Source organism: Zootoca vivipara, chromosome 11 (genome assembly GCF_965207765.1).
Source record: "Zootoca vivipara chromosome 11, rZooViv2.hap1.1, whole genome shotgun sequence".
NCBI classification, from domain to species: Eukaryota; Metazoa; Chordata; class Lepidosauria; order Squamata; family Lacertidae; genus Zootoca; species Zootoca vivipara.
In genome coordinates, this window is record NC_142594.1 from 51,393,426 (window position 1) to 51,405,969 (window position 12,544).

General features: G+C 46.1%; 1 protein-coding gene across 2 annotated transcripts in view; it reads right to left on the minus strand.

Annotated features, from left to right (window-relative positions):
• Positions 1-12,544, minus strand: part of CRHR2 (corticotropin releasing hormone receptor 2) — a 176,087-nt gene that overhangs the window by 44,300 nt on the left and 119,243 nt on the right. For both annotated transcript variants that reach the window (XM_088653749.1, XM_088653750.1), the window contains one exon: positions 11,424-11,530. In XM_088653749.1, the coding sequence (XP_088509875.1) occupies positions 11,424-11,530 (107 nt within the window). The remainder of the gene's footprint in view (positions 1-11,423; positions 11,531-12,544) is intronic.

A 12,544-nucleotide genomic window follows, 5' to 3' on the forward strand; every position in this document is an offset into this window, starting at 1 on the left:
CCACTACACCCCACTGCCTTCCTAGAGTACTTTTGCTGTGGAGCAGCTCTATAAATCAAGTAGGCAAATAATATGGGGAAAGCAAAATGTCGCTTAGAGAAGGATCTGAAATATTTTCCTTGAAGCTTGAATTTTAATTCTTCTTCTGGATTGTTTAATGTGGTGTTTTAATGTGTTGTAAACCACTGTGAATTTTTCCCCCTTTTAAAATATCAAGTGGCGTAGAAATGAAATTAATTATAACAATAACAATAAATGTAAGTTTCATAAACAAAGAGACAAATGAGCCAGGCTTAATATAAATATGTCAGAACATTCCTTTGTGATGGGAAGTTTTCGGCCTCACAGGAAAATTTTGATTTGTTAATTTTTTATGGCATGCTAGCAGCTCTCTTGCAGTACAGTGGTACCTTGGGTTACAGACGCTTCAGGTTACAGATGCTTCAGGTTACAGACTCCACTAACCCAGAAATAGAACCTCTGGTTAAGAACTCTGCTTCAGGATGAGAACAGAAATCGCACAGCGGCGGCCCGGTGACAGCAGGAGGCCCCATTAGCTGAAGTGGTACCTCAGGTTAAGAACAGTTTCAGGTTAAGAACGGACCTCCAGAATGAACTAAGTTCTTAACCTGAGGTACCACTATACGCAAATAAAGAATTGCTGGGATAGGCTGCAATCTGCAAACCGTTGGCTCCGGAATAATTGTCTGCACTTTAAGAAGACCACTGTGAAACCGCTTCAGAATTAATGGCTTGTGCAAGGCAGCTTCATTCCTCATTTTCCAGTTGCTAAACATTTTGCATAAAGAGCGTCAAATCAGTGTCTTAATGAGGTGGAGAATGGCTCGGAGATATTATTTCCCTGAACTTCCACTCTCCACAATATCGAAGGCCTTTTCAACACCCACCGTGTACTGGAGCTCAAAAATTATATTCCAAGGGCTTCTGCAGCTCTCTGACTGTGCACATGCGCACACACATTTGTGTGTGCCTCTCTGTGTGTGTTTCCAACAGCACGGCCTGGGGGCATTCCAAAGTTTCATTCCAATTAGGTTTTGCAAAATTATCCAACAGGAGAGAAGGTGGGGGTTTTTATTATTATTTTAAAAAAGCTCCCTGCATCTTCGGATGCACTGGATTTTATTTTTTAAAAAAACAAATTGAAAACATGATTTGCACCGAAAGCTGCAGCAAAGGTGAAAACTGTCATGTTCGCTGCCCTTGGCTGAAAAATAATATGTCTGGGTGCCAAATCGAGATCAAGGAATGCCACACAAACACACACACACACACACACACACACACACACACACACACACACAAACACAGAGAAATATTGCATCAAGGTGAAAAGAAAAAGTGGAATGATAAGGCAAGCCATAGATAAAAAGAGGTAAAATGTAAAGATGGCTAAAGGTAAAAGTAAAGGGACCCCTGACCATTAGGTCCAGTCGTGACTGACTCTGGGGTTGCGGCGCTCATCTCGTGTTATTGGCCGAGGGAGCCAGCATACAGCTTCCAGGTCATGTGGCCAGCATGACTAAGCCGCTTCTGGCAAACCAGAGCAGCACACGGAAACGCTGTTTACCTTCCCCCTGTAGCGGTAACTATTTATCTACTTGCACTTTGACGTACTTTCGAACTGCTAGGTTGGCAGGAGCTGGGACCGAACAACGGGAGCTCACCCCGTTGCAGGGATTCGAACCGCCGACCTTCTGACCAGCAGGCCCTAGACTCTGTGGTTTAACCCACAGCGCCACGCGCGTCCCTGGACGGTTAAGTCCAGTCAAAGGCAACTATGGGGTTGCGGTGCTCATCTCAGCTTTCTGTGTCATGTGGCCAGCATGACTAAACCGTTTCTGGTGCAACAGAACACCGTGACAGAAACCAGTGTGCACAGAAGCACCATTTACCTTCCCGCCGCAGCGGTACCTTCCTGCCGCAGAGTGCTTCCGAACTGCTAGGTTGGCAGGAGCTGGGACAGAGCAATGGGAGCCCACCCCGTCGCGGGGATTCGAACCGCCGACCGTCTGATCAGCAAGCCCAAGAGGCTCATTGCCCCATGTGTTACAAAGGCTAGACTAGCCTCCCCTCTAGTTCAAACATTTCATCTAGCAATTCTAATATATAGACACACTTTTACTCTCGCAAGTTTGAATGCATTTTTCTTTTTCTTTTTCATTTCCCCAGACCTTTTAAAAACTTCGACTGAATTATTTAGGCTGGCTCTGAAGCAAAGTTGTTGTGCTTTGTTCTGCTGCCGTTGGTTTTATTGGATCATTTTCTTTGTTAGATTGTTTTTAATATGTTCTGCTCTGGTCCTCCCAGAGCACACACATATATATTAATGGAAGGTGTGTGGCTCTAAGAAATTAAATCGTTAATTAGTTAAATATCACCACTACATAGGTGTTTCCCTCCAATAACTTCCAATTCCTTCTCCGTTTCTTTTCTTGTGATATAAAAGCGGAGAAATACTTCACTGCTATACCTCAGAAGATTTACCTTGCATTGTAAGAGTAATTCTTTAACTTTGTTGTTTTTTTGTCATTTGTACCTTGAGGAGCTCAGGCTAATTTTAATTGTCCTTTCTTCCTTTTCTCTTTACATCAACCCTGTGAGGTAGGTGCGGTGGAGGGAGAGTGACTGGCCCAATATCACCAAATGAGTTTTGTGGGTTAATTTATCGCCAACATCTTCATTAATATATATCTCCTTTCCTCCGAGAAGCTCGAGGGGACCTGCAGTTCTCTTCTTCCATTTAATCCTCATAACAACACTGTGTGAAGTAGCTTAAGCTGAGTGACAGAAACTGGTGCGAGGATTCGAACCTGGGTCAGTTTCAGGGCTGGGTAAAGATGGCCCAGCACGAGAGGCCGAAACTCCTTTGCTGCTGTGTAAGTTACTGGCCAGGGGATGAGAAGAAGAAGAAGGCAAACTGAGAACAAGAACTTGCACACAAAGGCAACAAGCATCTTCCTCTGTGGGCGAGTAATTGCGTGCCCATGCGGAGACCCCCTGACCCCAGGCGACACCCGGATGGAATAATGACTCATGACAACGTGTTATGGGATTAAAATTGGCCACAACTCTTTTAAACTTTAAGATGTAGGAACACCTTGGCTCTTACCTTCCAAGTCCCGGACTGCAGAATCCGGGACCGGCAGCCGTGTGACACCGGAAGTTGTGTCGACGTAACTTCCGGTGTCGCTTTGCCCTTCTATGGGCACCCAAAATGGCCGCCGCCGGCTTCGAAAGTCGCTTCTACGCATGTCAGGAAGTGCGTTGGCGCAACTTCCGGTGTCGCTCCGCCCATCTATGGGCACCAAAAATGGCCGCCGCCAACACCGGAGGTAGCGTCTATGCACTTCTGGACATGCGTAGATGCGACTTTTGAAGCCGGCGGCGGCCATTTTTGGTGCCCATAGAAGGGCAAATCAGAAAGGAAAAAAATGGCCGCCGGCAGGAGAAAATAACGGAGAAAAACGGGAGACGAAGTGATACGGGGGACCACCGGGAAAAGGTAAGTAAAAACGGGGGTTTCCCGGAGAAAACGGGGTACTTGGCAGCTATGCCTTGGCTTAGGGACTGGGAGTTTATCCTGGGGATCTGGGGCACATCAGGGTTAACCAATCTGTCTGGGGATTGGATTGGCTCTGGAACCCGTATGTTTAAGCAGAGAGCCTGCCCCCCATTTCACCAAAACATAGGGGAGTGCACTGACAACCTTTCAGCGTATGGCCAGCGTATGACTCCCCTCAACACAACCCCTTTAATGGGGAACCCTGGGATCGCCACCACAGGAGGGGGTGTCACCGCTTTACACCCCTCCCCCCATTTAGGGAAGATAGACTAAAGGATTCCGCCCAAGGCCTATAACCACCAAAGTTGTGACATTTTGCTACTCGGAAGGCGAAACCTGCCAATGCAGGGAAATTCCTTCCCAGTCCTTTTAACAGCAGCCATCGTAAGACAGTAGCAGCAGAACTGGGGGGGAATGAAGAAAGATTATTCCCAACTGAGAATTTAGACAAGATAAACTTACAACCACCAGTTCTGGACAATCAACCACTCTCCCTAAGATCCACAGCCACACCTTGGAATGCTTAATGCAGTGAATGGTGAATGGAGAAAGGGGAGTGATGTATGGAAGTGAGAGCTGGACCATAAAGAAGGCTGATCACCGAAGAATTGATGCTAATGAATTATGGTTCTGGAGAGTCCCATGGACTGCAAGAAGATCAAACCTATCCATTCTGAAGGAAATCAGCCCTGAGTGCTCACTGGAAGGACAGATCCTGAAGCTGAGGCTCCAATACTTTGGCCACCTCATGAGAAGAGAAGACTCCCTGGAAAAGACCTTAATGTTGGGAAGGATGGAGGGCAGAAGGAGAAGGGGACGACAGAGGACGAGATGGCTGGACAGTGTTCTCGAAGCTACGAACATGAGTTTGACCAAACTGCAGTGGAAGGCAGGAGTGCCTGGCGTGCTCTGGTCCATGAGGTCACAAAGAGTCAGACACGACTGAACGACTAAACCACATGGAAGAACCTGAGTGCAAACTGAGCAATTGTGCATTTTGGGGGGTCTTAATTACATATTTTTGGTGTGCATACTTCCCAGCCTTAAAAATAAATAAATAAATCTTGGCGCTTAAATAAGCCACTAGGACGGAAGTGGGTCCTTGACACAAGAAGCAATTCCGCATGAGACACAACTCAAGTGCCCTGGATTTCACAAACCCATTATCAAAATCCATTTGAGATGCATTCCTCAAGCATCTCTCATTAAAAAGCAGTGAGTGCAAATCGGGAAAAGCCCAGCACTTCTACGCTCTGCTGATTTTCCACTGGGAAGTGGGTCAAACACATACATCTCTCCCTCCTCCCTTCGAAATCAAGGGGAAGGGAAAGTGCTCAAAGGGGCAGGTCAAGCCCACCCATATCTCAGCGCAACTCCGAAATACATTGCTCCCTGAAATATATTCCCCAAACCATCTGCTTATATACATTATTTACACAATGGGCTTGTGTGTGATTGGCTACTTCAGGGCTACACCTGTGGGCCAATCAGTTTGTGGATTGACTTCTGCCAGCAGCCTGATTGGCTGCTCCTGCAGGCCAATCAGGTTGCGGATTCACTTCTGCCAGCTGCCCGATTGGCTGCTCCTGCAGGCCAATCAGCTTGCGGATTCACTTCCACCTGGAGTTGGATTGGGTGGCTCCTGCGGACCAATCAGACTGCTGATTCTGGATCCTATTGTTCTATGATTCAGCTCAGTACATAACACTCCAGCGCCTGCCCAAATGACTCTGTTCTGGCAATGACCCAGATCATTAAAATGAGTAATTGCAGTGGGGTGTGGGGTGTGCCCCACACATGGGGGCAGTGCCAAATTTACATATAAGCTAAACAAGCTATAGCTTAGGGCCCCACTCTCCTGGGGACCACCCAAAAAAATAAAGGAAAAAAAAACCCTGGTACATTTCCAAAATATAAGATAAAAGAGAAATAATTTAAAACCTACATACAGCAACAGGTCCATAAATTACCATATAGCATATATTCAACACAAAAAACAGTGACAATTTGTTGTTGACAAAGGACAGCTGGACATATAAAGGGCCCCATTACCTTCAGTAATCCGGCCCTAAGCACGACTCCAGCACAAGAACACTCTCACCATCTTTTTATTTCCAGTCTGTTTGCTTTCTGTCTCTGGGGGAATTTTGCTAGCTTAAGATAAGGATATGGGTTGCGTCATCAAACCTAAATCTGGCCATGCAGGGGGAGGCTGGGATTGCTCCCCCAAAATATTGAGGTGGCCCAAAACAGCTCAGCTCCCATGATCCAGTGCCTCTGATCTGGCCATTGGCTCATCTAGTCCAGCATCCTGTTCTCACAGCAGCCACCTGTGCAAAACCTTCAGGCAGGACCTACCTGAGCACAGGAACCCTCTCCTCTTCTGCAGTTTCCAGCAACTGTTATTCAAAAGCATTACTGCTTCCTACCATGGAGGCCGAGTATAGGCAGCATGACTAGTAGCCATTGGTAGCTTCTTCCTCAATGAATTTGTCTAAACCTTTTCAAAGCCATCCAAGCTGGTGTTGATCGCTGCCTCCTGTGGCAGTGAGTTCCATAGATGAACTACATGCTGCATGAAGAAGTGTTTTATCTGTCCTTTATCTCCCAACATTTAACTTCACTGCATGTCCACTGCATGTAAACTTCTGTCATGTTAAAATCATATGCTGCCATTACAAGTTGGAGCTACAGGACCAAGGATAAGCTGGATTTTTTAAAAGAGCTGGCATATGCTGATTTATTGAATAATATATGTATGTTTGTACATGTTTTTCTGAGTGAGAAGGAACAGTTGCGGAAATTATTTGCACCTGTGTTTTGCAATATCAATAAATATTGTAACCAAAAAAGAGAGAGAGATAAACTACATTTGAGAGGCAGGATATAAATTGCAGGGGGTTGGAATAAATCACGTCATAGGTCATTTCCAATGCTACAATTCTATGATTATAAACAAAGCACTGAACACCCGAGATTCCCTTGCGACTGCACCTTACCAGGCATGCTCTGATCCTGGGTAGATCTACACACAGGAAACCCCACCCCCACTATAAATAAGCCACAAATTAAATTGTTATAACACAAGGGGAAAAAACCGCTATGGAAAACTGCTTAGAATTTTGTTTTGCTCTCTGGCGCCATCTGGTGTTGCATGCTTATAACACATTCAAAATGCTGTTTCTTGACTAATGTAGCTGAGTCCCCCCGTGTAATATGCCCACCTTGCTAATCTTTGCAGCAAGGTACTCCTGATAACCTTTCAAGAAACTAGCGGATTCCTTTTTGTACAGTTTGCTCTGCTTTACAGGGGAAAGACATGATGCTGAAACAGATTAGATCAGGAATCCCCAAACTTCGGCCCTCCAGATGTTTTGGACTACAATTCCCATCATCCCTGACCACTGGTCCTGTTAGCTAGGGATCATGGGAGTTGTAGGCCAAAACATCTGGAGGGCCGCAGTTTGGGGATGCCTGGATTAGATTGTAGATTTCGTTATATGGTGCAAAGCTCAAATGGATTTTGTTAAAGAGAGACCCCAAAAGGCAGAAAAGTCTTTGGCACACATGAAGCTGGCGAAAGGTGGTACGGATTCCTCAGAGCCAGAATCAATATTAGGAGCTCTGTAGGGAACACTGAATTTGAGGATGACAGAACGAAGTCTCAAGGATTTTTTCCAAGCGCAGAGCCCACCTCCCGCAGAGGGGGCTACTCGGCCTCCCACCCTGGACCGGCCCCTCCTTGACGCCTCCTTCCAGCGGCTGCTCCGGGACGTGGCAGTAACGCGTGGCCATTGAACTTCCTCCATGAGGCAGAACCAGCGAGACTCCCGCCTAGAGTGTAGGAAGCTCAATGGCCGCATGCAACTGCCGCCGTGGGGGCTGGGGGGCGCCGGCAGCTGCTACTCCCAGACACCAGCCGTTCGGCGCCCCTTCCACGCCCCTGGTGGCCAGGCGCCCTGGCACCTTGCGCCACCCAGCTCAGGCCTAGAGACAGCCCTGATGGTGTGGTAATACATTTGTAGGATAAAGCCATTCGCTGTTGAGAACAGGCTAACATTTGGGCTGAAGTGTTGCGATGGTTTAAGGATTGGGATGAAACCAACTCCAAAAGGAACAGCTTTGCAGTTTTCCTTGAGCCAGGGAACACACATGTTCCCAACAGGAATTGGTAACCGGTAGGTATTTTGCACATTTCCTGCTGCTCAGGGGCATCAAAAGCACCTGGAAAAGAAAGTATTTGGGAACATGACTTCTGCTAGAGAGTTTAGGATGAAAAGGCAGGAAGTTGAATGAACTGCCTGCGAACATGCTGGACTTTAAACGGCCCAACCCAATCCCAATACTGGCTAGAGAAGTCTGGTACTTAGCTGCAAGGTCTACAGTGGGACTTCAAAACATCTCCCCCACCCCACCCCCACAAATTGTGCTTTTATATTTAGCAAAACAACAAGATAAACAGATACCGAAGAAATGATTTTAGAGTTAAAAAACCATAATTTTACAGTTGGAGCCCGTTACCCATAAGAGCAAAATTTTAAAAACAAAGAGAAATAAATGTAGTCATCTAGAACTATTATAGACTGTTTCCCTAACCAAGCTAATACTTAATAATTTTTATCCCTCAATTCAGCTTTTGTTTCCCTTCATAGTATTTTCTGAGTTCCTTCTTCCTACAGTGCCCAGTTCTGCTCTCTAATATTTTCCAGTGCTCCAACTCTAAGAGTGTTCCAGCCCTCCCTCCCTCCCTTTCCCCTCCCTCCCTCCCTCCCTTTTTCCTTCCTTCCTTCCTTCCTTCCTTCCTTCCTTCCTTCCTTCCTTCCTTCCTTCCGACAATTCTATAGAACTCCATTTATTTGCATTTCTAAACAGTGCACATAAAAAAAACCACAGAAAAATGGGACGGTTTCTTATTTTTAATCTCCAGGTTCCCAGGATGAACCTTTAACCCTCCTATGCAAAAAAAATCCTCGTCAAAACTTGCCCCGTGTACTTTTAACCTTCCAGAGAACTTTCTACCTTTCTATGTACAAGTTTGCCCTTGCTGCGAGAGCTGTCAAATACAGGGATTTATTTATTTATTAAAGCTCTTCATCTGCAGCCTGCAACAGCTGTTGTAAGTCTGAATTCCTCACCCAGCAAGCAGGAATTCTTCCAGCAAGGGAGGGGGAGCTCAGCTTTGTATGAACATATAAATCTGCCTTATACGAGACAACACTGTCACCCTACTTTGACCGGTTGCAACTCGCTCCAATCTTTTAGGGATCTTTGCCCACCCTGACTGCTATTGTTTTGAGAAACCCCTGCGTCCCCCAGAACAAGCTCAACATGGTTGCGCAAAGCATTAGCTTTCCGAACAGACATCCATACCCAACAGCGATACTAGCATTGCTCCTTCTAATTGCAAAACACAGGTGGTGTGTGCCAGTAGAAACAGAGCCAAACGGGGGCAGTGAGAAATAAAAGGTAGGGGCTAGCATGCTTGGGGAATGCTGATGTTTGCAAACAAACAAACAGACAAACAATCCCAAAGCGGGGATGGTGGAGAAACCCCCAAGAGCCCAATGAGGACTGAGAATATTCAGCAGCCACAGAATTTCGAGTCTGCCAGGAAACAAAAAATGGGAGCAGAATTCCTTAAGCATCCTTGAAGGAGGGAGAAAACCTGCTGCAGATTTTGTTGCCCATCTCACTTGTCATTATGCCACCAGTGTAACTCAGTTGTATTAGGAGTCACTTCATGGTCCGCCCCCGCTACTTAATGGATCCACATGGTTTCCAAAGAATGGTAGGGGATGCTTTATCCCACGTTGATGGCCTTTCAGCTGATTCCCTGGTGGCCCGCTGGAATGTGGAGTTAACCAGGGCTATCGACTGTCTGGCTCCGAAGTGCCCTCTCTGATTGCATGGAGCCCGGACAGCCCCATGGTTTTCCCCGGAGTTGAGGGCAATGAAACAATCGCTGAGACGGCTATAGAGCTGGTGGTGGCGGAAAACTCATTCTGAATCTGACGGACATGGGTTAGAGCTCAACGTCAAGCCTACCAAGTGGCGATAACGACGGTGAAGAAGACCTTCTTCACCGCCTCTATTGCATCTGTGGAAAACAGCAGCAGGAGACTCTTTCAGGTGGTTCGCAATTTAGTGGAACCACCTGCTCCGTCGGGGCCCAGTACGGGCCTGAGATTCCCCACACTTATCTGATGATTTTATCTTTCTTCCAGACACACACAGCCATTGCCTGCCCTGCTTAGCCAGAAACCTTTGCTGCTGAATTGGCTGGTTGTTCCTCCCTTGACTTGGCAGGATGATGAATGAAAGGGCATCTGCTAACCACCTGGGCAGAACGAGGTCCTAACCTGGCTGCTGCCCCTGTGTGTGAAAAAGAGTCATGTTTTCTGCAAGGACAGCAGCACCCCGGCGGTTCATATCCCGCCCCAGGGATATTACGGCGCACGAAGGATCACTGAGAAAGAGCTTCTCTGCAGGAGCCCCCCCCCACTTTTCAATCTGCTTTTTTTCCTTTTTGCAATCGCATTTACTCGTCTCTTTCTACTTCATCAGCAGTTGGCAGAGCAGCTGCTATTGTTGCCCCGCAGATCAGCAGACAAAGTGACTCAGGAGACAGAAAGAGGGATGAAGATATTTGGCACTCACCCCCTTCCCCCACTCCAGTTCTTCTCGCAGGAAGCCAGAGGACAGGTTTGAGTGAAATTGCATTCTCTTGGTTTCTCAGTTTTCTAGCCTTTAGTTCATTGCTTCACATTTTCACATATATATTCCTCATGAAAACGCACCAGCATTTTGGTGCAAATTTCTCTGAATGTGCACATTTTTTGTTTGCGGTACTGCCTGATGTGCCCATTTTGCAAAGGAGCTTTCCCTAATAAAATGCATTTGCAATTAATTCCTATTAATGCATGCACATTATGCCCCATTAAATGCATTTTTGTGCACATTACCTGACTGGAGTATTTTTTTATTATTATTCTTTTATCAAATTTGAACACCAGCCTTCATCTGCAGATCTCAGGGTGGTTCACAACATAAAAGACAATATAAAAAGGCAAAATGTGTAATGAAAACAAGAACAAAAACCACAAATCAATAGACCTCACCCTCCTGCAAATACATTTAAAGGGGCTATAAGAAGTCAGCAAGCCAAATTCCTGGCTGAAGAGGTAGTGCATTGCAAAATTCAGAAAAGTGCAAATTTTTGGAGGGTGGCTGTGCATTGTTGCAGAAAGTGAGAATTCAATAGGTTAGAATCATAGAATCATAGAGTCCAACCCCCTGCCAAGCAGGAAACACCATCAAAGCATTCTTGACATATGCCTGTCAAGCCTCTGCTTAAAGACCTCCAAAGAAGGAGACTCCACCACACTTCTTGGCAGCAAATTCCACTGCCGAACAGCTCTTACTGTCAGGAAGTTCTTCCTAATGTTTAGGTGGAATCTTCTTTCTTGTTCATCTTCAAATGGGAACAGAATAACATTCCCCCCCCCCCATCCTTAACTCCTGTTGTTCACCAGACCTGGAAGTCCTTCAAGGTGAAGGCAACAAGGCAACGACTTTGGAATGGCGAGCTGTAATGATCTTACTTGAGATGGGTTTTGCATGGTCTTCTGTTAGCCAAGGGGGATACTTTTTGAAGGAATTTTTTTCTACTTAATATTAATGTCTAGGCTTGTGCAGTGGGGTTGCAGAGTTGCAAAATATATAGCCCCTTTTCTTTCTCTCTTCCCACAGTAGCTGCAGAGTCTGCCTGCAGTTGAAAAGAGTTTGCTAAGGGAGTTTGCTAACATGTCTGCAAGCTGCACAGCCAGGGCCGATTACTCACCTCAAGCACAGGAAGAGCAGGAAGGCGATGATGAGCGCCCCTACAGAAATGCAGTGCCCCACATAGTTTATGATCATGGCAACTTGGTAATAAAGAGCAGGCTTCGTCTGGGGGTGAGAAAACAGAAAGAGAGGTCTCATGAGCAAAGCAGCCTGAATCTATGGACCTGAATCAAGGCAGGGTGGCCCCTCCTATGGCCCTTAAAAGATTGCTGGACTCACTTGGGAAGACAGGCGAACTAATACCAGTGTACTGGAAGAAGCAAAGATCATCAATGTTGAAGCAATGATTCTTCAACATCCACTTTGTTGGACTGGTCATGTTGTGCGGATGCCTGATGATCGTCTTCCAAAGCAACTACAGTGGTACCTCTACTTACGAATAACTCTACTTATGAATGTTTCTACTTACGAATGGAGCTCCGTCCGCCATCTTGGATGCGGTTTAGATAGGGTTGCTTCGACTTACGAATTTTTTCTCCCAATGCATTCCTATGGGATTCGACTTACAATTTTTTTCGACTTACAAATATGCGTTCGGAACGCATTAAATTCGTAAGTAGAGGTACTACTGTACTCTATTACAAACATAAAAATGGAAAGCGTAATGCTGCTGGTCAACAAAAGAGGTTTAAAGGCTGTCTCAAGGCAAATCTAAAAAAATGTAGCATAAACACTGACAACTGGGGAACATTGGCCTGCGAGTGCTCCAGTTGGAGAACAGCCTTTACCAAAGGTGTCATGGGCTTTGAAGACATTCAAACTGAGGACGAAAGGGAGAAATGTGCTAAGAGGAAGGCACGCTTGGCAAACCCTCACCATAATCAACTCCCACCTGGAAACCAATGTCTCCACTGTGGAAGGACGTGTGGATCCAGAATTGGCCTCCACAGTCACTTACGGACTCATTGTTAAAACCGTGTTTATGGAAGTCAATCTTACTCGGCTACAAGTGATCGCCAAAGGAAGAAGAAGTCCCAGCAAGCATGACCAATGGCCTGAGATGATATGAGTTGCCGTTTACTGCTGAAGGTCTTGAAGGTCAGAGGTTCTTCACCTTCACATTAAGATATGGCGAATCAGTTGAGAAAGTGGTAACCTGCCTACGCTTTTAGGCAAGCA